The sequence below is a fragment of the Helianthus annuus genome, chromosome 14 (genome assembly GCF_002127325.2).
Source record: "Helianthus annuus cultivar XRQ/B chromosome 14, HanXRQr2.0-SUNRISE, whole genome shotgun sequence".
Classification (NCBI taxonomy): domain Eukaryota; kingdom Viridiplantae; phylum Streptophyta; class Magnoliopsida; order Asterales; family Asteraceae; genus Helianthus; species Helianthus annuus.
In genome coordinates this window covers 112,532,592-112,558,517 of record NC_035446.2, presented here as the reverse complement: position 1 = coordinate 112,558,517, position 25,926 = coordinate 112,532,592, and the positions used below count along the sequence as shown (strand labels likewise).

The window sequence follows — 25,926 nt, the reverse complement described above, 5'->3', positions numbered from 1 at the left end:
CCAAGTGGTGGCATTCGCCATTTCGATACCCAACATCTGAACCTGGGCGTTCCACCACGTCAGGGCACCATCCTCAAGCGTGCCCGTAGCATACTTCACTTTGTCCCCAGCAGGACAATTACACATCGCGAATACCGCCTCTGCCTTCTCAAACCATCGCAGGAGTCCTACAGCCCCTTCAGTCCCACTGAAAGTCTGTGGCTTGCAATCCATGAACATCTTGAACGTACAAACAGGTGGAGCAGGTGGATTGTTTTGATTCGCAGGTTGCCCAGCCTGGTAAGCCGCTAGGGCTTCTGCTACACGAGTGTTGATCAGGTTGGTTAATTCGGCCTGCGTCATAGCAATGTGGCCACGTCCACCATCTCGGCCTCCTCCACGTCCACTCATGGTTCTATATAAGAGAAGGGAACTATCTTAAGGGTCAAAACGAGGTAAAAGTCAAGTTCCACATTAAAATCTACAACTATCAAGTTTACACATAATAGGGCAGAATCCTTCTCACGTTCGTTAAGCCTCACTGGGACTTACATGCACCCCGCGTTATTATTATGTGTGCACCCATAATAATAAGGCAATTTGCATGCTCATCTCAGTGCCTCTTAACTTGCGCTAAAAGTTTCCCCCGCATTCAAATAGCCAAGCAGTGGGTACTACAGGATTATGATTCACAAAAGCCGAAGAGTAGTGTTACACTATCAATTCACCATAGGATCTAGTATGTCGTTTTCAGGTAAGTTGTGAGTGTGTGACCGCTAAATAAGTAATGCATAAAGTAACAGAAGACGAACCTTGCAATCTGGAGCTGAGTGTCATGGTCGATTTTCGAAGTTGTTCGGTTATAGTATGGTTTTGTAAAAACGTTTTAAAACCAAGTTCACTATAACCAGTGGCTCTGATACCAAATTGTCACACCCCCAAAATACCACTTAGGGAGTGTCCCTGATGGGCGTGTGACGTACCAGCAATGAGCTACTAATTACATAGAACCCATACATGTTTCTAAAATAAAGTTCTTAATTAATAATAAAATACCATCCAAGTTCAAAAGAAAACCAAAGTATTCAGCAGAAGCAAAACCAAACGAAGTTAAATAGTTTAAAATCACTATAAAGTATCAACAAATCAGAACACAAATCCCTCCAATCGACCCATGAGACTCCAGCTACTCCAGACAGCAAGTTCCAATGCAACAGCTAACGACCTACAAGCATGCAAACAAGTGTGTCAGACAACGCTGGTGAGTTCAAAGTTTTGTTACCGAGTTTAGTTTACCAGATACATGTATAAAACAGTTTAACAATTTGATTTGATGTTGTTAGTAACTCGATTACCGAAATGGCTACAAGATGTGTTTGCCCAACCCCAATGTCTCTATCAAAACATTGGTCATGCTTTAAGGAAATTAGTTCACGCCCGACCTCCCTGAGACGGTGTGAGGGTGCCAAACCTAATAGCGCTATCAACTAATAACCTCGTTGCCTTCCCGGCAACTGTCGGTAGATGTAAGGGGTCTTATATGATAGAAACTGAGTAATAACCAACATCCCAATAACCTGCATTCCTCCCTGGAACGTTACCCAATATCCCTTCCCGGGATGCATGCTTGGAAAAAAGAGCAGTGAACTCACCTTAGGTTTGCTCGGTAAGATTAAGGTACGTATTTTCCAGTCGGTTAATTAACCCCTATTTTGGTTATCAAAGTTAGTCAGTTACTTGCACACACACAATATATATATATACGTACTTGCATTTACCACACGATTATGAATAAGTAACACGTATATTATTACGCATATCATAGCAAGCATTTAAATCTCATGCTCCTTTACAACACAAGTAAAGGTTTCCAACTATGGTTACCACCAACATCAGTTTTACAATCCTTCATCAGTAGCTTATCTTACATGGTTTGCATCTAACACAAGGTCACAGTTTAACATGTAGAAGAATTATGTAAACAAAAAATATTAAGGTGCACAAGATATACCAACACACTCAATTCAACACGATGTGCATTTAGTACCCACACACAGCGGGTCGGCCCACTTGCAAGGGGTCTTCGGCCCATGTACAGTTTACTCCATTGTGAAATCGGGTTATTTGAGTAGCTTGCTCACCTATAGTCAAGGGGTGCGGCCCACTAATCATCCAGCCCAACACAGGTTTGTTACTCTAAAAGTGTGCGTGTGGATGGCCCATTGGTGTACCTCGGCCCAGCAAGGTGTACGACCAGATATGAAAACAAAATCCATAAACCCCAAGCCCAATGGAGTGTGTGATCTTATGTAATATGTGCGACTAGTGGAGGGTCCGACCCAATTGTTAAATCCCCGATACCCAAACCAATTCAGATATGTGTGTGTGTGCCCAACAGTTTATATGCAGCCCATATAGTTGCACAACTTTCAGTATCATGTTTACCCCAAAACTGTTCTTACGTAATCACAATCCTAATAACATACAACTATCCACTATATTATGTCTATCCAATTAGTCATCATATCAACATTCTTACTGAAAAAATATCAATCATATTGTTCAATTATATCATCACATGGGCCGCCATATTTTTAAATCAAGGCTATCCATTGTCAAGTCACCTACCTTTACATCTATTGGACCACTAACCACTTACCTTTACATCTATTGGACCACTAACCACTAATATACCAACATTGATTATTTACAATTTGTGAATTCAGTGGCCTACTTTGATAGGACCAAACATAACTAGTGGGTTCAAACAACTACAACATGAATCAGTCCTTGTTTGTCATTATTAGTCAATTCTAGAGGCATACATCAAACCAAGAGAACCCATGAGGATCACATGCACATAGGACATCATAGCCGACCACTGTTATTTCTTTCAAGATGTTATTGGACCAACAAGAACTTAAACAACAAATTATTATGATTAAAAATACTACTAATAATCAATACAAACAAGCACATAAGAAGGAACCGAGATGTTAATTACTAACCAAGAATCTGCCGAACAAAGTGTTATCTCGAAGGGGGTACTCTACTGTTGCCATACGTAATTACGAAGGAGTAATAGGGTTTGCTTTTATTAGTCTATGATAATAACTAACCTACTACAATACGTAATATACACAGATTGGGGCGGTTTATGTGATTAGTTGAAGTATTGAGCAAGTAATGGGCTCAAGCCCAATCGCCTAATCAGAAAACAAGAAAGGGCCGGTTATAATTGCTAATCAAAACAGTGGATTGGGCCGGTTATGTTTAAGATTCATACAAGTGCTACAATTTCTATTTGGCCCAATTTATATGTTACGACCCAATCATCTGCACGACTTAGCGATTGACCCATTACACACACACCACAAAAATACAAAAACATCTAAGCACGTTTATCTGAGTCACGGGTCGAATAGATAGATTAAGACAAGGATAGGGAACTCGTAAAGTCGAAGGCACTAACCTTGGAATTTCGAATTGTCACATCATCCCCAACTTGAAAGAAATTTCGTCCCGAAATTTGACAAGTAAGCACGAAAGAGTGAAACGAGAAATCAAGATTGTTGCGAATTTTCCTCAGGTGCCACAATTCCTGGTTTTCGCCTTTCACGCGACTAAACCGTAATTATCCTTTGAAACTGACCGGTCTAAGCTAAAGCTAAATTAAAGACCCGTTAGGATTCTAATAGGTTATTTTAAACCTTCGTTCCAGAATAGGAGAGTTATTACTTGCTCAGGTGAATACCTTTAACTTATTTTCCGTTATACGGGCTTGGGTTACGGTATTTAAAATACCGCTTGGTCGGGCAACCCCAACTCATTAGTAGTTGGGTATTATCAATGTGACCCGTTTAAAAATTGGTTTTGTTGGCTTTACGCCTTTGGGAGCTTAATGACCATGTCCCGGATATCCTTGGCAGCATTTTACGAAATGGCCACGACCTTGACACACGGGTGTAGGCGTACACCCGACATTGTGTCCATAATTATAAAGGTATAGTCGTTGGTTTTCCCGCCACGGTTTTATGCTATGTGGTGTGTCTATTAAACTTAAACCCGGCACGACCCGGGCGACCGAACGCATAGTGAACATGTAATTCTTTTACAAGATTTGATTTATAAATTATCCCAAGTTATAAAAAGTTTGTGCCTTGTGCATTCAAATCAATTTTATTAAACATTTTATAAAAGTGTCAGTTGAATGTATTTACCAGTGTAAACTGACGTATTTTCCCCAAAAGATTAAATGCAGGTTCTATACGAAATAGGCTGGCCACTCCTTAAGCATCGTTAGAGTCTCGCAAGCTTGGGATGCCATATCTGTTGAACAATATTTATATTTTATTTTGATCCCCTGTGGATTTGTTTCGACTATTCGTGATACTTGGATATTACAATCAATGGTTGAAATATAATCTATCTTTATGCTTCCGCTGTGCATTTAAATATTCTGGTTTGACTATTTTGTTGCCAACTACGTCACGGTAATCCCCCACCGGGCCCACCGGTGAAATACGTGGAAAACGGGGTGTGACAGGGGCAATTTGGTCATTTAAATTAAACGGTAGATGATTTTCTTCTGTTCTTTCTGCTGGTATACACTTGTAAGAAGATGATTCGCCAACTGGACAATCAAGCCCTGCTGATGTTGATGCATTCTTTTGTTCTTGCAGTGCAACTAAATTGATAAAGAATCGGTTAATAAAGACAGAATTGATGCTAATATAATCAAGACAGAATTGAAACACGAAACACATACTGATCACACATATTTAATATTTGTTACAAAGGAGGGGGAAAAGGTTAAGAAAGTCTTACGAAAAGTATCATGATAATTGCAAATCGTCGAAAGCAAATATTTAAGTATAGAAGCATGTTTATATTTGATTTGTAGAAAATTTCGTATGAATTATGAATCCGGAAAGTAACTAAATGAGCTATAAGTTGAACGTATCATTTGGTGAATGAAGTATTTGAGAGTAGTTTGTGTCATCAATTATGTTGGTTAAATGGTTTCATGGCACTCTTGGGTCTTAATATCTTGGAGGTCGTGTGTTCAAATGGTGATGATAATAATAATAATAGTGACCTGATAAGAAGCTCAGATGGATATCTGGAAGGTTCTTTCATTGAAGTGTAGATATTGGGGAAAACAGAAAGACTGCCATAGCAAAAACCAATTAGTCCAACTGCTACAGGCAGGTTCTCCAAGTTTAATGCAGTTCGACTCGGGTGATATTCCATCCCATCAACCACCCCTAACTATAGCAAGCACACCACCACAACAGCCAATGTTACAACTCCTCCAGCTGCTCACAAAAGTCGCTTTACTTTAGATATTATAACCAATTAAATCTACCTAGAAACATCAACATTCATTCCACTCTAAATATACAGACATGGTATCTTAATGTGAAACCTTTAGATACTTTTTCTTTTACCTCACACAGTCTTCTGCAGTGGAGAGTTACCTTTGAAACCACATATCGATCTAACTACATACACATATATCTGTATAATTAGTCAACTTAAAAGAACGAAGCTTGAAACGGTCAGATTTACCTTACCCGACGGTTCTAAGTTCTATAGTGTGGTTGAGTGTGTGGATGTCCTACTGGGTGATCTGCACCTATTTTTTAATCCCCTTGGTTCCATCAGTTTTTTTAGTTATAGTAGCTTAAGCTGCAGCTGGACGTACGATTGTCTCATTTTCTATAGAGATAAACAGAGAGGGGGTGTTGCTGTGTTGTTACTGGCGGCGGACGTTGCGATGCCCTCTTTATCTCGGTTTGATTGGATCATAGGGGCGGTGCCTGGCGGACGTTTGCGATGCCCTCTTTATCACTAACTCAAGTTCTATAGTGTCTTATTCTGCAATTTGCTATCTATTAATTACACATTCTAAAGTATCATTTCAGCAAATCACACTTTAAACTATTAAACACTCGCAACACATAACAACTTAACATCACTCAAATCCTCACTCTCAAACACAAAAATGCAGATCCAAACTGCACAATATCAAACAAATACAAATCATCGACACTAAACAAGCATCAATTCAAACAGATCTAAACAAATAACGCAACATTTTACCAGATCAGAGCACTTGATGAGACCTTCAAGCCGAGAATAATTCTTAATATTAATCCTGTGGAACTGGATGCGACCGACCCAAGGAAGCGAGTCCGGTTCGAGAAGATGCTTGATCTTATCATTATACACATCCATAGCTAACACAGTGTGCTGCGTTTTAGACAACAATTTCTCGCACAAGTGCGAACCGATGAATCCTTCTGCGCCGATCATGCATATTGTTAACGATTTTACCGGATTTCCGTCCAGATCTACTCTCGTCGTTGATGACGTCATGCTATATCTTCGAGTGTGTAAAACTGTAAACCTTTTGGTTGAGTTTTGTTGATCGAATGGATTGGATTCGATGGGATGAAGGTGTGTGTATATATGGTAGTGAGGGTGACGGACTGACGGAGATGGGTGGCAGTGGTGAGGTTAAGATCGGGAAGGAACGCCTACGTTGATCAACTGGATGTGAATGTCTCTTTTTTTAGGGTTTTACAGGTCGAATGAATGAAGCGTGGTGGTGAGGAAACCAATAGACACCATGATGTACAACAACATAAAGCTCGTACAACAATAATAAGCACAAAATATCAATACAGCCTAGAGTACAACACTATATTGCCAAAATATGTTACAAATTAGAGTATATATAAATTATTCATATTACCTCATTCCGTAATCAGCCAACTACAAACAAATATAAGATATACACTATGTTTCAATGTTTCAACTTTGTGAGATATGCGATTTAAAACAATGAGAATCGAAACCTTTTTTACGGTTCGGTACGGCACCAGTATTTTACCATTTTTTTATTTCAAATAACGTACACCAAACATTTTCAGTATCGGTACCCACTTTTGGGGATTTTTGGGACCGGTATTTTCGGTACCAGTACCGTACTGAGCTCATTCCTACTGGTGATGGCTGATTATTCAGATGATTTAACATTATTATCTGAGTTCAAATAGTAGTATATTAAGCTTATTGCATCCTAATAACTAAAACCCAAGTCGAGTTCTTAGACGTGTTCATGCTTTTAAGCTTAAATTGTGTAGTAATGCAATGATAATTTATATATGGGTAAACATGTGAGGTGTATCAGTCTACCTGTCAGCTGACCAGTGTGTAGCATGTTTTGACGTCTTTAAAGGCGGGAATTCAGCTGCGTAGAACTTCTACTTCTATTGGTGGTATAGCTCCTTCCAGCCTAAGAGTTTATATTTCCTTGTCGTCCATCATCTGTCACCTGTTTGCAACAGACATTCGACACTATTAATTGTGCGCATCAGAGGAAAACCTTATATGTGAAAGCATTAACATCATTTTATGTATGATTCTATTTACCATCTATCAAAAAGATATATGTAAGTGTTCAAGAGGGATTAAAACTTGTCGGCCGTTAATCTCATTTAGCAAGTCAGTGTATACAATATTATGTGTTGTATTGTGGCAAGCAACATTGTTTTCTTTTGTTAATATTCTAAGCGAATTCGGGGGCATGGCTCTAGTGACCATGGCCAAAGATGGGTTTGTGTAAGTAAATTACTATTTCTTTAAAGATTGGACTTGACTTTTCTTATTATCATTGCATAAACAAAAACACAAAAACACAAAAACAACTGGCTCCCTCTCCTTGCACACCATTCGAGAGAGGAGGAAACCTGCCACGTAGGCGTGTGATGGGTGTCAAAACTTCAACATATCATATACGAAACCCTATAGAATATACAATTACAACAGCAATCTTAATAGGAAAATCTAAATTAGGTTTTTGTAGAAAAATCTAAATGAAGATCTTAACTTGGATAGCCTTTCGTGGCTTAAAAAGAACACCAAAGGTCTTGATGTCTACTGAAAATTGACTGTTTATTGGCCAACGGAAATGAGTTTTGAATGGAACTTTAAACTCTGAAACACTGAATCAAAGAATCTAAGTTAGATTATAATATGCATATTCGCTTAAACTCTTAAACATAGTAGTTGCAGATAACAATTACTCAGCCAAATTTAAGGGTATCCCTAAAATTGAAACATGCAAGTTTCTTCAACATATTGTATTTTCGGTCTCCTCTAAAATTGAAGAGCCCATAAAATGAGATCATCAACAGCCAGTTGCAGAACCGGAAAACCATCATGAGATGATGGAAACTAAAATGGAGTAACGCTAAATCACAGAACCTAACCTCAGGGTTTGTTGGTCTACTCGAAAAAGAAACACGCATCTTGAAGTTCGTTCCCTGGAATCCTCGTTGGAACCTCACCGGAGGTTACCTACTCATCAGATCAACATGAGTCGTCGGATCTAACCAAATAGCGAAAGAAAAGGGCTTACCGGAAAGATGCCGGAACTTGATCGGAACCCTAGCCGTTGAACCGTCGTAATTGTCAGAGCCATGGCAGACTCCGAGATAACATCCTCGTCGCCCTCTACCCCTGTATCGTCACAAACGCTGGCCGCTCTCCGACATCGCGATCTCTCTCTCCGATACGGCGCTCCATGTCTCTCTCTTTGTAATTGTTCTCTCGTTCTGCCGTATTCCCCCACCATCCATTGACCCTAATCTGACTCGTTTCTTTACTGATCACAGTTCATCTATGAAGTTGCTGCAAAATTCTATGTTGAAATAGCAACCGATCAACATGGATGTTGTGTATTACAAAGATGCATCAATCACTCGACTGGCGAGTACCATGAAAAATTAATCTCGGAGATATCAAAAACTCGCATCCTTCTTGCACAAGATGCATACGGGTAATGCTAAGAAGAAAATCCTGTTTTGTCGTTTACATTTTTTATATTTTTTTCGGCTAACATTTTTTTAACGTACATTGCAGAAACTATGCTGTACAATGCATTCTTGAGCTTCAGAGTCCATCAGTTTTGTCGTAGTTGACCTCTCAGTTTAAGGGTAGCTATGTGCACCTTGCCACCCAAAAGTTTAGTAGCCATGTGGTCAAGAAATGTTTAGTCGTATTAGATGGTCAAATCAGGTCAACCATCATCCGTGAACTGATCTCGGCTACTCGGTTTGAACAATTGCTTCAAGATCCACATGCAAATTATGTTATACAAACCGCCATTCGTGTTTCTGAGGTCCATTGTTTTCGGTACGGATTTTTACTTTCAAATACCGGTCTATACCTGTACTGGTACCTAACCGTACTGTAACTGGTATTTTTGCTACCGGTACCGACACCAATTTTTGGGATTTTCGTTACCAGTATTTTCGGTACCGAGCTCATCCTTATGACGGATTGATTTGGTCGTGTTTTATCTCAAACAGATCACATAGTAAGAGTTCACTAAATATCTAGAATTCATGTGACTAAAGTCTTTTTTATATTACTGAAAGAATATAGCTTTGGTAATCATATTTGGTGCAATAATTATTTACAAAGTTGTTTTAACAGAACTATAGAAGAGGTTTTGGGGTCAACCCGGCATTGATTTTTTTGTTAATGAATTAGGAATAGTTAATGTTGATTTTAATACAAATTATGTATGGGGTTTCGATATGGAAAGTAAAAAGTTTGATCTCAAATTTACAAAATGTGATGGAAAGTAAAATGTTTGACCTTTAATCTGGCCATTTGACCTTTTGGAGTTAAAATATAACCCTAATCTGACTCATTTCCTTACTGATCACAGTTCATCTATGAAGCTACTGCAAAATTCTGTGTTGAAATAGCAACCCATCAACACAGATGTTGTGTATTACAAAGATGCATCAATCACTCGACTGGCGAGTATCGTGAAAAATTAGTCTTGGAAATATCAAAAAATGGCATCCTTCTTGCACAAGATGCATACGGGTAATGCTAAGAAAAAAAAATCCCGTTTTGTCGTTTACACTTTTTATATTTTTTTGGCTAAAATTTTTTTAACGTATAATGCAAAAATTATACTGTACACTACATTCTTGAGCTGCAGATTCCATTGGCTGTATCGAAGCTGACCTCTCAGTTTAAGGGTAACTATGTGCACCTTGCCACCCAAAAGTTTAGTAGCCATTTGGTCGAGAAATGTTTAGTCGTGTTAGATGGTCAAATCAGGTCAACCATCATCCGCGAACTAATCTCGGCTACTCAGTTTGAACAATTGCTTCAAGATCCACATGCAAATTATGTTATACAAACTGCCCTTCGTGTTTCTGAGGTCCATTGTTTTCGGTACGGATTTTTACTTTCAAATACCGGTCTGTACCGGTACTGGTACCTAACTATACCATAACTGGTATTTTTGCTACCGGTACCGACACCAATTTTTGGGATTTTTTGTACCGAGCTCATCCCTATGATGGATTGATTTGGTCGTGTTTTATCTCTAATCGATCACATAGTAAGAGTTCACTAAATATCTAGACTTGATGTGACTAAAGTCCAGCTTTGGTAATCATATTTAGTGCAATAATTATTTACAAGGTTGTTTTAACAGAAATAGAGAAGAGGTTTTGGGGTCAACCAGGCATTGATTTTTTTGTTAATGAATTAGGAATTGTTAATGTTGATTTTAATACAAATTATGTATGGGGTTTCGATACGGAAAGTAAAAAGTTTGATCTCAAATTTACAAAATGTAATGGAAAATAAAATGTTTGACCTTTATTTTGGCCATTTGACCTTTTGGAGTTAAAATATGACCCTAATCTGACCCATTTCCTTACTGATCACAGTTCATCTATGAAGCTGCTGCAAAATTCTGTGTTGAAATAGCAACCCATCAGCACGGATGCGGTGTATTACAAAGATGTATCAAGCACTCGACTGACGAGTACCGCGAAAAATTACAATTGATTAGGGATCCTGCTCTATGAAGAGGATTCATGTCAGCTAGAACCGTTATGGGATTCTTAGCTGATGTTTATGCAACTGTGGCTTTTGAACTGGGAAAAATACATATTATTGCAGATGAAAGGGTGTGTACTCACTATTCATACTTGTGAGCTATGTAATTTTTTTTAACCTTTGCAATATTTTATTACATTTATTTGTTTTATCAGGTTCACGGAGCGGTTTCTGATCTTCCAACAAAGATTGCCAAAGAGCTCTTAAATAAGTACCTACCACCTGGAATAGTATGACAAAATATAGCAAGGTAAACTCTATTCAGTTTTTAAATATCAGTTTCAAAAGTGTGAGGTGTTATGAAAAGTGCGAGTCGCTCTTAAATAAGGACTTACCAAATGCCAATACTATTATGCCTTTTACTTTTCATTTTGATTTTGGGCTTCCAATATTAGGCTTCCTTGAGTTGTGAATAATGAATTGGAGAGTTGAAAATTTTTGTTTGGTGCAAAATTGTTGCTGTTGGGTTTACTACTTAACTTAGTTTTTAATGGGGAACGAAAGCTTTATTAAACACTTCTAGGTATGTAGTGAAAGAAGAAAGGAGAAGAAATCAATAGAGTTTCCAGCGGAGAAAGGAGAAGTAATCATCTTATGGTTTGTGTAGAGAAGGGGAACGAAAGCTTTATTAAACACTTCTAGGTATGTAATTTTCCCAATTTCTCTATAAATCTTCTTTATGTGTTTGGTTTAGTAGAAGTTTTGCTTAATTTCATCGTTATTTTACTTTGCTGCCAGTAATACGAATGTGACTATGTGTGTAAATTAAAGAAGGTAGATTGTTGAGGTAAACCTCCAAACCCTTCTTGATATTTTGGTCGTTTAGATGCTTACCGGATAAAAGATACGTTTGTCGTTATGGAGTTCTTTTTGGAAATTAAACAAGTTTATATCAATTAATGACCAAATTAGAGATGACGTGAGTTTGTTGCTAACTTGCTATTTATTGTAGAGTTCTAAAATTTATACACCACTTGAAGTATAATGACCAAACTAGATAAAAAAAAAGAATGCTCATTAGTTTTGGATTCAATCAGAATATTGTTTTGACTACAAAAGTCAAAAGGGCATGGTTGAATTTTTCAATTTTTGATCTTGATTATGATGTATTGATTTGCAGTGGCCATGGAAGCTTCTCCAATAATCCAAACAATAATAGTGTAGTTGGGCATCTTCTACATTCTTTAATTCTTATGCCTTATCATAGATGGTACGTTTTAACTAACTCCACTTTGGTTCACTAATTTGCTCACTATTTCACAACATGAATCAGTATTTCACATACGTAAAGAATTTCTACATATATTTGATGTTGTTGTCTAAATAGAATTATGAAATGGTAACGTATTTCATATAATTAACATCACTAATCAAGTTGGCCCTGCATTAATATTTCCTCATTACAAGAGAAATTGTCATAGAAGCATAACCAAAACCATGGACATGTTGAAAGAATGATGGCACCCGGTATCTTTCTTATGGTTAGTTGCAGCATTATGTTGAAAACTTACGATCAATTTATTTAATTTTCCTGATTTTCTTTTATAGTTAACCGAGACAACATTCAAGACTTTGGATTGGATGGCACGAACACTATGCTTCACCCTGCCTTTTTCAATGCTTGCTTATCCTTTTTACATGGTAATGATTAATGATACTTCTTATATTTAAAAGACCGATTTAATACTCTTAAAAATTTCATATATATCTTTTAATGCAGTGCTACATTACCAAGGTAAATGCTAAGTTGAAACAAATATATAATTTAGTTAATCATTACCAATACTCCATCTCACATCATTTTATCTTCATTTATAACCATTCATTTGTTTCAGTTGGCAGCATCTGTTGAAGTTTTAAGGAAGGCGCAGTTGTGATTGAAAAATAGGGAAGCTTTGTGAAATGTGAACGAGCCATATTGCAATTTTATGGGGAGAGGCGACCATGGTGGTGGAGGTTTCTTCGTCGATTAACTTCGTCTTTGTACCTGCTCTTGATTCCATCCGATTTAGCGTTTTTTGTAGCTGGCGTTGGGTTAATTAGGATCGATTGCCTGATGTTTCTATTAGTTGTTTTCTTGGCGTTAAATACTGGTGCTTTTCTTTGCCGAAGGTTTGAGATGGTTATTTTGTGATTAAGGTATTTCTCTTATGATTTAATTGAACTTATTGTAGTGCTTTGCTTCATGACTCAAAGTTTTTGAATAAAGTCTTTTAAATGAACAATTGTAGTTTGAGGAAAAACGTCAAACTTTGTTTGGAGATTTGGAATTCATCATATGTTTGTTTTTCTTATTTGATTAAACTTTCATTCCAATTGCTTTAGTCAGATTAGATGTCAAAAGGAATTGAAGTTTAAATATTATTTGTTTATAAACTGTTTTAATAGAATGATGTATTTTGTTATTTGGTTGCTTTCAAAATTTTGTGGTTGTGATGATGAAAAAGTCTTAATGTGATCATGGTTGTGACTTCCTGGTTAGATTAACCCAACTCAGCCTATTTGAAAGATTTAAGGGTGTGTTTTATGTAATTTTTGCTTTTGTTTGTTAGATGGTTTTGATGATGAAAAAGTTGTTCCTCACATGGTTTTGGATATTCATAAAAAGGTAACCAATTGTGAGTGTAATTTATTAAATCAATGTGTAACGAACATTATGTCGATGTACTTTTGGGACGTTCTCAAGTGTCTCAAAATATTAGGTTTAACAATCAAAGTTTAACGGTTCTACGTTTAAATTATTTTATGTGTTTAGTTGGTGTTTAGCTACCCGCGAAAGTCGCGGGGTCTTAGGCTAGTTAAAAACAAAATAAAAACACCAAACACACACATTGAGTGTGTGTCTGGATCGAATAGAATACATGGGGCGACCAAGAACCTCCATCAAACCCTAAATCACACAAAACTCACAAATTGGAGGCACAAATCAGTTCCAAAACGAAATTCGAGCTTAGATTAGTGATCTCCACTGTAAAGGGATCATAAGGTATGTGAATTTTATAAGAAATCTCTACTTGAATTTCTGGATGAAGTTAGAGAATTCGAAATTTGTTGTTGCATGAATGAGATATGAATGATATAGGAATAATATTGTGTCTAGGAGTGAACCCTAGACAATTATATGTTGAAATCATGCTTAATTCTTGTCAATTCCATAAACACCAATGAAGGTGATTAGTGGGTTTTGTGGGAACTTGACAAACACTAGGATTTTGGTTGTTGTTCTAGTGTAGTCTGATTTTTATGAAGTAATTTCTAGTTGGTTGATGTTAAAATTGATATGAAATTGTCCGATTGATGTTAATCTTGGATATATAACAAGTTATGAACTTGATAATGAATTGTGAGAATTTTGTGCCTTTAAGGTGTTTGTAAAAATGCCTTAAAGAAGGCTTAAAACTGAAATTAGAACTAAAACGCATATTTGTAAAGTTTTGGCAAACTATGTGATATATGTTAAGAAAGGAGTTCTAAATAAATTGTTATTGAACTCTATAGGCAAGGAAACCGGGACGTCAAGTGGACAAGCCGGTGGTGATACGCGCTTGAAGGGAGTGCTTTGAAGGTACGTAACTATTAGTTTCGTTACGTTATGCAAGAATGTTTAGTTATAGCTTGTTAATAGTATTGTGGTGTGATATGCGCGTTTGATGTGTCATTGAAGTGACGAAGTTCACTCGATAGATCAAACGGGTCAAATTTAATGATTAGAGTATGTTTGGTAAGCCGTGGAAGTGACGAAGTTCACTCGGCAAACCAAATGGGTCAAAGTAAATGGTTAAAGTATGGTGGGAATAAACCATACGGGTTGAAATGAACGGTTAGAATCGTTCGGTGTATCATAGAGAACGGGTCAAATATTGGTAGAAATAGTTTGGCTTGATATTAAAGTGAGGATTTTCACTCGTCAACCAAACGGGTCAAAAACTATGTCCTTATATCGATTCTTGCATGTAAAGATTTGAAAGCCTCATATTGCGCTGGTGCTAGATAGCAATTTTAGTAATGAATGGTTATACTGAGTTAAGGTTATGAATCCGTGTTATCGGGTCGAATGGTAGAAACTAGTTGCAAGAATTGCATAAAGTGGCAATGCTTGAATTTATAGAAAACAAGCATGAAATTCGAATACGAGCGTTAAGCCATGTAATGGTACGGATACGCCAAGAATTTCAAGCCCGGGGAATGGGTAAATAAGATTAGAATGCCAAAGAATAAATTGGCGAACAATTTGCACACATAGTTAACGGGTCGAATAATCGAAACAAGGATTTTGTGGGCCATTCGTTCATAATTCGGGTTTCGTTAAGTGAAAATTTATATGGTTAGATCTGTAATCTTAATACGGACATATAGGAAAAAGAATCGGCTAAAACGGATATGTAAATAAAAAGTTATGATGAATTAAGCGAAAAAAAATAAAGAAGGCTGAGTTGGGCGAACCGTGGGCCACGGTTCTGAACTGTGGCTCACAGTCTGGCAGTTCTGCCTTGAGCTGGGTGAACCATGGGCCACGGTTCTGAACTGTGGCTCACAGTCTGGCAGTTCTGCTTTGAGTTGGGCGAACCGTAGGCCACGGTTCTGAACCGTGGCTCACAGTCTGGCAGTTCTGTTTTGAGCTTGGCAAACCGTAACCTACGGTCGGTTTGAAATAAAATTTTGATTTTGTTTGTTTTTTGTTGTTTAGCAATAGAATTTGAATTTATTTGATATTATGATGTCAAAACTAATAATTGATGTGGTTTTGACCCTAGGTAATGCTCGTTTCGTTGTGGATGTTGATCAAGCAAGGAAATTAAGAACCGAACACAAGTTTTGAATGCTTCCGCGATAATCTAATCTAGTTCAAACCCTGTTGTTTTGTAAACACTTCTAAACGTTGAATATTTTAATCTAGTTAATTGACTATTTCAAATGCTATAATGAAGTACATCTTAGTTTATTAACCAAGTTTTTGTTAGCTATGTATTTCGTTTTAAAAAGCCCGTTATTTATGATTAAACAATAGTATTATAAGATGAGTGTTGCAATTGTACAACATATTACAACGCATGGTATTGTACCATAGAAACTTCCAATAAGATAATACAAATACGCGACACATAAAATCAAATGATACAGCCAACCCTCCTAGATGATTTAATTGTAATTGAGATATTATATTAAATTTATTTAATAATTTAGGAATTAAAAACGTTAAAATATAAATATATATTTTCTCCAGGCGATGCCTCATTTGGAGCGAGGAAATGTTGAAGAAATCTTGGATGCAAATCTATTGCTAGAGCCATTCAACAGGGATATCATGCTCAAAATGGGACGACTGGGCCTAAGGTGCGTTGTCAAAGAGCCCAAACAAAGGCCCACCATGAGACAAGTATACAAAGAGTTAGAGACAGCTCTTTGGTCAGCTAACAGCAACGTTCCATGGCAAGTGACACCGCGGTCTTCAACGAAGTCCGTCAGTGGTAGGTCATCGGAACTCCGAAAGGGTCACGTGATGGATCACGATAGTTCGGTAAGTCTAGATAGTGGTGCACAAATCGGGTTTTTTTAAAAACCGGGTTTCGGGTAGGATCGGGTTCGGGTAGGATCGGGTTTTACAAAATCGGGTTTTTTTAAAAACCGGGTCGGGTCCGGGTCCGGGTTCTCTACCAAAAATGTATACCCTATATACCCGGGTTCGGGTAGGGTTCGGGTCGGGTTTTATAAAACCCGGGTATTATAATACCCTATTTCCGGGTTCGGGTCCGGGTCGGGTATTCATCGGGTAGGGTTCGGGTATGCATCGGGTTGGGAAAAAACCCGCACCGAGTATTAAAAAAACCCGACCGGAACTATGCTTATAAAATGTATCAAACATAACTCTCACACATAGACATCAAATCTATTGATAAACAGAGGCACAATTTATAAACAGAGGCACAATTTATAGTTCTTAGTTCTTCATGTGGTTATTCTTGAACTTTATAAACAGAGGCACAATTTATTAAATACAAAAACTAATAATGATATTAAACAAACAAAGAAAATAGAAGGGCCAACATATATTGGCATATTTGTTTCCACTTGTAATGAAATATACTAAATAATTTAGTAGCGGTGGCAAATATCATTAGAAACCTAATAATTAAACAAGATTACATCAAAGTGCATACATAATTTTGTTAAATCATAAGAACTAGAAGTCTTAATGCATACATAATTAAACAAGATTACATCAAAATCAGGTTTTTTTAAAAACCGGTTCCGGGTATTTATAAAACCCGGTTCCGGGTTCGGGTTCGGGTATTTATAAAACCGGGTTTCGGGTATAAACCGGGTATAAAAAAACCCGGTTCCGGGTTCGGGTTTTAGATCAAATATGCATACCCGGTCCCTACCCTACGGGTAGGGTCGGGTTCGGGTTCGGGTATAAAAACCCCGGGTTTTATAATACCCGGTTCCGGGTTTTTTTTCAGGTCCGAGTCCGGGTTCGGGTTTTTTGTGCACCACTAAGTCTAGATGGTGTTGGGCTTCAAAGATTTTCGTGTAGACATTGATAGTCTCTCTTTTCAGAGTGCGAGCTTGAGATGTTTAGAACCCGATAATCTTGTTTTTCATGTTGATGAGGAGGGTATAGCCGTTGATGAGGAATTGAGCTTTTGTATGGATGAATATTTGAGTATACCCCGCGATTGATATGCAAAATTGTATAAAAAATGTTTTTGTTAATTATATAAGTTGTATTTTTAGTCGTTTGTGGTTATATTAGTGTTTTTAGTTTGTGATTATAAAATAGTATGAATTCGACCAATGGAAAATAAAACATTATTATAATAGTAATCTAAATGTTTAAATGAAAACTACCTAGAAGGTGTGTTCAAAAGAATGACAAATTAGACCCATTAAGCTCATTTGATGATTAGGATGTGGAAATAAAATATTTTACTAATTTTAGTATGCTAGTCTCTTGAAAAATCATAGATGCATAATGTTTCCGAGGTTAGATATCATGGGAATAGGAGGAAAACGCCACCACGATTTGAAGACACCCAAGGAGTATGAGACCATGAGTTGTTGTAACTTAGGCTATATGTAATCGGGTTTTATAAGGGCGTGAAAGATTTTGATAATGCCCTTACATCATTCATCATGGGCATTATAGGGACATGAACACTCTATTCCCGAGACTCATTTAACAGGGGGAGGGGAGGGAAAAGAGATGAAAATATTAAAAACCATGTTCTCGAGTTTCATTTAACAGGAGGAGGGGAGGGAAAAGGAAAGAAAATATGACCAAATATTCATCCTCTCAAATTGGAGAGATTAGGAGAGAAAATTTTCCTTCCCCTTCCCTCCCCTCACCTCCCATGTTAAATGACTCGGGAACATAGTGGAAGAGAGAGAGAGAGAGACATTTCTAAAATAATGCCCAATAAAGAGGAAAAACAAGGAAACTAATAAATGAAAGAGCATTATGAAGCATTAACCATTACATGAAGTATTATGATGGTGACGTGGCAAAAAATTCCCCTTAAAAGGCATTAACCATTACCCGTGTTCTTAGACCATGGGTAATGGTTAATGCCCCTTAAGGGGCATTTTTTGACACATCATTATCAAAATGGTTCATGTAATGGTTAAGGCTTCATAATGCCCTTTCATTTATTAGTTTCCTTGTTTTTCTTCCTTATTGGGCATATTCTAGAAATGCCCATCTCTCTTCATGCCTCTATAATGCCCATGAGGAAATGGTGTAAGGGCATTATCAAAATCTTTCATACCCTTATAAAGCCCCATTACATATGCCTTATAATCATGTCACTAATAAGTGTATAAAGTTCAAGGATTCATTAATTCAGGGTTTGAAAGCCCATAAACTCCATATGTGAAAGGTGATGGTTTTGAACACCACAAATGATATGATATTATGATATGCTATATCATCATCATCATATTCAGTAAATTTCACCAATAGCAAAGCTAAGGTAGGATCTGACGAGGGTAAGATGTAGACAGCCTTACCTCTACTCCGTAGGAATGAAGAGACTGCTTCCAGTGATACCCCTGGCTTGAAAGTAGTTTTGCATCAAGCCTTAAACATAGGCACATAACACTCAGCAATTGAGACAAAGGCCGATTAGTGCATTACCCCTTGTCTTTCGGGCTATCAACACCACAACATGATTAACCATCCCCCTATTTTAACGTTATTTTCACGAAATTAGTAAAATATCGTTAAATTAGTACACTTTCACTTTTGCCCTCGAACGACCACACATATATACATTATATGCGCATATCGCAAGTGGGCGTATAGATTCCATAAATGAAAAAAAATTCTAAAATATTCTATCTTTGATATGTTGTAGCTGTTTCTTCATTTTTGCTACAATTTTACTATAGTTTTTTTTTTCAAATTCGGAGTTGGTGTCTGGTTGTAATTTGTTATGCTTATTAAAATTTATGGCTAGTGCATGATTTGTAATGAGTTTTTGTTTTAAAAATTATAAAGAGATGTCTAATTTGAATTTGTTACAACTTTATGATCGATACCAATTTGTAAGAAAAAAGAGATTAATTTCAATACCTCGACTTGCTAAAACAAAGAAAATAATACTGTGCTGAAATTATATTATATATTAAAACAAAAGGTCGGTGGCCATCACATTAAAGCCACCGCTTTTGTTTATATATAAGAGTGTTTTCATAAAAAAATAATAAAATTGGTATAGTGCTTCAGTGGTTTCCTTGACATTTGGTAACTTAGAGGTCAACACTCAACAATTCGATCCTCACATTTGACCCTTCTTTTCTCAAACATTGTTTTAATTTTATGGGTAGATGCTTACATTTGATTCTATTCTTTTTCTCAAAGACATACTCACATTTGACTCTAGAGTTACTAAAACTATTACACATAATTTCAGTATTATTTATTTAATATATTATAAAAACAAATGTTGGTCCCTACACTTTTGAACTTGACACCATTACTTCTTATTTTTTAAGTAAGTAAGAGCATTCATATTCAATCCACCATATTTTCACCCTAAATTACACTAAAAAACACTACTTTTTCTTTCTACTTTTCAATTAAATAATATTTTTATATCTTTATCTTTATCATTATCGTTTCTCTCTCCTCCACTCACAACCACTTTCAAAATATATTAAAAAATTATAGGGGGTGAACAGTGTCCCCCCAAATATACAGATGAACAGTAACATTTTCTCTCTCCTCCACTCACAACCATTTTTTATACTCTTTATATTTTAAAAACACCACACACATAATTTGATTATTTGGATGTGAATGCTCTAATATATTCACCTCTAACTTAACACTACAACGTGCGACACATTGTTATACTTTTTTTTATCTATGTCTAACCACATTAATGTCTAAATTATTTTTAAGACTTTACATCGCTATCTAAATTACTTTTAAGACTATACAACGCAACGAATGAGACATGCTCTTTTTTTATCTATGTCTAATGACGTTAATGTCACAAACGTGTAATGTAATGTCATGTGCAGACGCCACACATAATGTCATCATTGTAGCCGCAACACTTATATAGGTTACACCGAGTTAGATCAAATACATCAAAACACGCGTTTTTATATGGTTAACGCATCACATAACGTGTCGTCGTCTATAAATAGCTAAGACGTCGCTGCCGCAACGCGCGGCTATGGCAACAATCTAGTTAATTAACAAAACTAATATCCAAAGCTAGAAAAAAAAACCTAACCATGAAAACCAAACTGATGACCTATTCAAACAGTTTTACAGTTTCAAACCGAACAATTAACATCCCTAATATGATTTCTAAATTGCAACCTAAGTTAAAGCCAAGGTCAGTAGGACCACCAAGGCGTTATCATACCACATCGGGGGCTTTAACGACCAAACACCAAAACTAGACAATTAATCAAGGGCGCCAACAAGAAGGTACCAAGTGAACATGCCAAAGTCATTAACGCCACTGAGGAACAAATGAGTTGGAGTCCACTCCAAACCAACCAATCACATTTTTTTATTTTATTTTTTAAATTAAATTTTAGATAAACCACAACACAACTGTTAAATAACGGGTTAATTAGGGTCCGATGTGTCAATGATCTCTAGATAAAGTGGTGGAAAACTTGCATTTCTCTAGGGAGATGCATGTTCAACTCCTACTTGGTGCAGAGTGAGGCACAGTGGGCAATGATAATAGGAGACCCAGTGAAACATGTGTTCGATCCTTGAGCCAAACGGGTTTTATCGGTAATTTCACCGTCGTGCCTACGGGCGGGTGGGTTATCAGGTTTTTCCCGGAATTGGTGGTGGACTCGGGTTACTCTCGGAATACTCCGTTTAATCCAATAAGGCTCGTGATTGATTCCGTTGCCTCTCACATAACAAGGTACGGTGCGGGGTTACGGTGGCGCCTGCTTAGGGAGGCCTCACTTTATTTGGTGCAATCGTCATCTGCCCAATCGGAACACAACAACAATCTTTTGAATCCCCAAATTTCTCAATATCCCGCCCTTCCAAACAACTTCTCACTCTCCTAGGGTTTTTACGAACCTCAGGTCAACAATTTCATTTCTACCCTTGCTGCAGTTCAAATTCAGGTGGGATCTAGGGTTTCTGTATCTCGATTCTTCTCCTTCTTACTCTATTATACCTTTTATTTGCCCTATGATCAATCAATTGACCTATTTCTGTTCGGTTTTTCAGTTCAAATGGAGGCTCGCTACTCCAAGCTGTATGATAAGTACACCAAGCTCAAGGTTTCTACTTTCCCCTTTCTAATCTTGATGTGCGAATAATTGTGTTGATTAACTGCTTTTGGTTTCATGTTTGATTACTGTACAGGTAAAGAAAGCTTCTGAGACAGAGCAGTTAAGTTTGGATCAAGAAGAAAAGTTTAAGACCTATGTCTCTGGTATGTATGTATGTGCTTCATTTTTTTAAATAATTGTTTTTTGGATGTTAAACTTTGATTTTTGATGTCTAACATGGTATACATTATATACACATTTAATATGGTTTAGGGTTTTAATTTACCACCAACATTTTTATTACTTATTAGTTGTTATGAAGTAGAATATATATAAATCTTTTATTTAGGTCAGAGTTACAGCAGTTTTGAAGCTGTAATTAAGTTTTTTTGAGCCTGTTGTTTTTTTTGTTTTGCTTTGTATAAGAGTCTGTTTAAATGAATTACTCCGATATAGGCGCGCGCCTTTTGCGCTTTTGACAACTATGCACTACATAGTCAAAGCAGTGCATTAGTCATTTGATCATACACTCGTCTCATTCCTGCCTTTCTATATTGACTTGTATCCTTTTCATCTTTAACTATTTTATTGCATTTCATTTTGTTTATTTGAAACATATAAAGGAACATTAATAACTGTAGAAAGACATTTCCAGATTTTCTTTGAATCTACTCTTGTTAGTGTTTAACGTGAGTGCAACGTTTTTATCCAATCTGATGCAGCCGCAGATGAACTGATTGGTTATTTAACAAACGAAAAGGACACGCTACACGCACAATTAGGTGAATTGAGACAGGAAATTGCCTCAATCAGGCAAGGACTTTATCCATGGTACTAACACCGTAACACTTAATCTCTTGTCCATAAATTTCACTAATTCACTCATTCGCAGATCTGCCAAAGATGAAGAGCAACAAAAGTATGAAAAGATGCTACTAGAAGAGAACGAGAAAAGTAAGGCATCCTGTTGTGAATTAATTTAGAGAAAAATGCCCGGATAGTCCTTATGGTTTGCTTCATTTTCACCTTTAGTCCCTAACTTTCTAAAGTTACACCTATAGTCCCCAACTTTTGCAATTTCGTTCCTGGATAGTCCCTGGCGTGGATGGGGGTTAGTTTTTTATGTTAAGTGGGTGTGAAATGACTATAATGCCCTTACTAGTACAAATGTTTTAATTATTTAATATTAAAAGAAATTTTAAATGAGGCCCACCATCCTGCTAATGAGATCGAGCAACAATGATGCATGAATCTGACAAAACCACTCTCCCAAATTCCGCCGGTGCACCGTTGTTCCTCCGACCACTGGAGACCTCTGTTCGAAAACCCTAGATCTCCGTATTCAAGTATGACTCTTCAATTCACATCTTCTATTGCTTACATTGCTCTGTTAACTGTTAATTACTCGATTCATCTTTGTGTTTTAATTCATCATCACTTGTATACACAATCACCTGTGGTAATTTCACATTCTCGAGTGTTTACGATAATCTGTAGCAGCGAAACCTGTTGTAACTTGATCGTAATGTTTTTATGACTAATTTGTTGATAATGCCTAATTTATGTTTGTTGATTTGATCGGCATGAATGTGTGAAACTGTTTCATAGCAGACTATTAATCGAATTCACCGAAAATAGGAATTGAACTGCAGGTGTGTTTTGGTAGTCTGCATATTCAATGGATAGAGTTTGTAGAGCACATATTGTGAGATGCTTACGTTACTGTGTTAGTTAGTTGATTCCTCTTTGTGCTTCGAGTTCGTCATTGCTTATATACAATCAACTGATGTAGTTTCGCATTCTCACTCGTTTACAATAATCTGTAGCGGCTAAACCTATTGTAACTTAATTCGTAATGTTTTTATGATTAATTTGTTGATAATGCCTAATTTATGTTTGTTGATTTGATCGGCATGAAATTCTAAAACTATTTGTTAGCAGACTATTAATCGAATATGCCGAAAATAGAAATCGAACCATAGGTGTGTTTTGGTAATCTGCATATTCAATGGATAGAGTTTGTAGAGCACAAAGTTATGGAGGTGTAATTCAGGAATATAATGTTGAAACTTGCAATATATAGGCATTCAGGTTATGTGTTTTCATGCACTGGTATGTGTGTTTGGTCAACCGTTACAAGAATGGGAAGTCGAACACGCGAATGAGTTAATGGATATGCCTTTTGAAAGATGCATTACGTTGATTTCTGCTCGTAATATGAAGGTGTTTTATTAGTAAGAGTAGGTTCCAAGTTAAGAATTTGAAATAGATACCTGATACACCTTACCGTTTGTGTAGTGACTAATTTGTTGCTAATGCCTAATTTATATTTGTTGATTTGATCAGCATGAAGTTCTAAAACTATTTCTTAGCAGACTATTGATCGAACAGATGTAATATATAAATCGAACCGGTTTGTTTCGGTAGTCTGCATATATAACGGATGGAGTTTGTAGAGCACAAATTTGGGAGGTATAATTGAGGGATATGCTGTTAAAATTTGCAATCTATAAGGTGGTGGTGGTGGTGGGTTCCACATAAATTTTTAAATAATAGTTTATTTTCTTTTTAACCTTTTAGTTATTAATTTAACCAGTAAGGGTATTTAGGTCATTTCACACCCACTTAACACCAAAAACTAACTCCTATCCACGTCAGGGACTATCCGGGAACGAAATTGCAAAAGTTGGGGACTATAGGTGTAATTTTAGAAAGTTAGGGACTAAAAGTAAAAATGGAGCAAACCACAGGGACTATCCAGGCATTTTTCTCATTAATTTATTAGAAACATATGCCATCTTGATTATATTAAGATAATCATAATCACTTTTTGCAGACAAACAACTCTCAGAAGAAATAGAGAGGCTGCAAAGAAAAGAACTTGATTCCAGCGATATACAATCACCACGATCTCCACTTTCAAACAGCAATTCAACAAAGAGAAAGCGAAACACGATTCATGAAAATGAAAATGAAGTTGAATTTGTTGATAAAGATAACCTCATCTCTGGCGTTTTTCATAATGATGCTACCCAGGTACATCTTGTCGCGTATCTCATTCTGTTATTTTAGTAGAGGTGGCATTATTAGCTAATATGATTAAAGAAATTATATATTTTTTTAATAATGATATAACATCAAAGGTTTTATGCATTTGGGTACCCATTTTCCTCTCTTTTTTAAACTAGTTTTTATAGTTTAGCTGCCCATTCATAATAAAATGCCACCTCTGCTTTTAACTGCTTATTATGCACTGACCATAGTAATGAAAATGTGTAGGCTAAATGCTGTCGTCCAAGGCTTGGCGGGACAGGTATATTTTTATGGATAATATCTAAATATATTTTTAGGTGCATGATAGTCGTTTATACCAACTAATATTAATATGTTGTAGGAGATGCTGCCTCTGATTCTTCTAGCAACTGCTGCATGTTTCAAGAGCTTGTTGAACGCCTAGTCGATCTCAAGTTTTCAGTTGGAACCTCGAGTGATGATACTATACAAATAACTGCAGTGCATGAATCAAGTGGTAATTCTCTTGTTAAAACTTAAGAAGATTAAAGCAAAACTTATCATTGGTATACCGTATATGTCAAAAATGAAAATGATTTATGACGTGATGGGCCAGGGTACACGTTTAGTCTGGGATGGGTGAAGAACAACCGGCCAGGGGAAGAAGAAATGATGATGATCTACCGCGTGTCAACTCTGGGAACGTTTGAGAGAGTAGCACCGGAATGGATGCGAGATGTGATATTATTTAGTAAGAGCATGTTGAGAACCTTTTTCACAAAGCTATCGGTCTATTTTCAGTCTTTATGACCTTTGGTTTCCATGACTTTTAATCTGTCTATGAGATATCGTATTCCAACAAAATAGTGAAGAGTTGGTTTATATGTCGTTCATTGGTGTGCAGCAAAACATGTGTATCTGATTTGACGTATATGTTTAGTGAGTAAAACATAGGTTTAATGAAATGCAAATTTGGCTTCATTTTTTTCTGCATTTCAAGATTACACAGGGCAATAACTTTGGACAGTGACTTAACTATAAAAAAGCTTGAAATTGTGAATTGATGCTTATCAGATTTGCATGATCCGCATTTGAATCCGGTAATTCAGTATGGTTACTGAAGGGTAAAATTACATAGGGAAATTAATGAAAACAGATTACACCAAGAAAGGAATCCCAATCCCCCCCCCCCCCCCCCCTGTTTTTTATCCCTAAAAATACATTTGGTAATAA

The 25,926-nt window shown here is 36.7% G+C and overlaps 1 protein-coding gene and 1 long non-coding RNA gene across 3 annotated transcripts; both read left to right on the top strand.

Moving 5' to 3' along the window:
* Positions 1–12,501: 12,501 nt before the first annotated feature.
* Positions 12,502–13,145, top strand: LOC110905750. Its single transcript, XR_002573387.2, has 2 exons — positions 12,502–12,561; positions 12,756–13,145. It is a non-coding gene; the product is annotated as an uncharacterized LOC110905750 (long non-coding RNA).
* An 8,166-nt stretch (positions 13,146–21,311) lies between these two features.
* Positions 21,312–25,683, top strand: LOC110909026. 2 transcript variants are annotated; one of them, XM_022154037.2, is made up of 9 exons: positions 21,312–21,525; positions 21,633–21,690; positions 21,776–21,845; positions 22,404–22,494; positions 22,574–22,635; positions 24,518–24,717; positions 24,961–24,994; positions 25,076–25,210; positions 25,310–25,683. In XM_022154037.2, the coding sequence occupies exons 2-9, from the start codon at positions 21,643–21,645 to the stop codon at positions 25,501–25,503; spliced, it is 834 nt and encodes a 277-aa protein (XP_022009729.1). In that variant the 5' UTR covers positions 21,312–21,525; positions 21,633–21,642; the 3' UTR covers positions 25,504–25,683. The 2 variants fall into 2 exon arrangements, with proteins under 2 accessions (XP_022009729.1, XP_022009728.1); XM_022154036.2 differs by having other exon boundaries at positions 21,313–21,531; positions 21,638–21,690.
* Positions 25,684–25,926: the final 243 nt, after the last annotated feature.

Excerpts from the sequence above, each read along its gene's own strand:
- LOC110909026 (XM_022154037.2), top strand. The coding sequence starts at position 21,643 with ATGGAGGCTCGCTACTCCAAGCTGTATGATAAGTACACCAAGCTCAAG. Across the intron at positions 21,691-21,775 it reads ATAAGTACACCAAGCTCAAG|GTAAAGAAAGCTTCTGAGAC; the intron begins GTTTCTACTTTC and ends ATTACTGTACAG. Across the intron at positions 22,636-24,517 it reads ACTAGAAGAGAACGAGAAAA|ACAAACAACTCTCAGAAGAA; the intron begins GTAAGGCATCCT and ends CACTTTTTGCAG.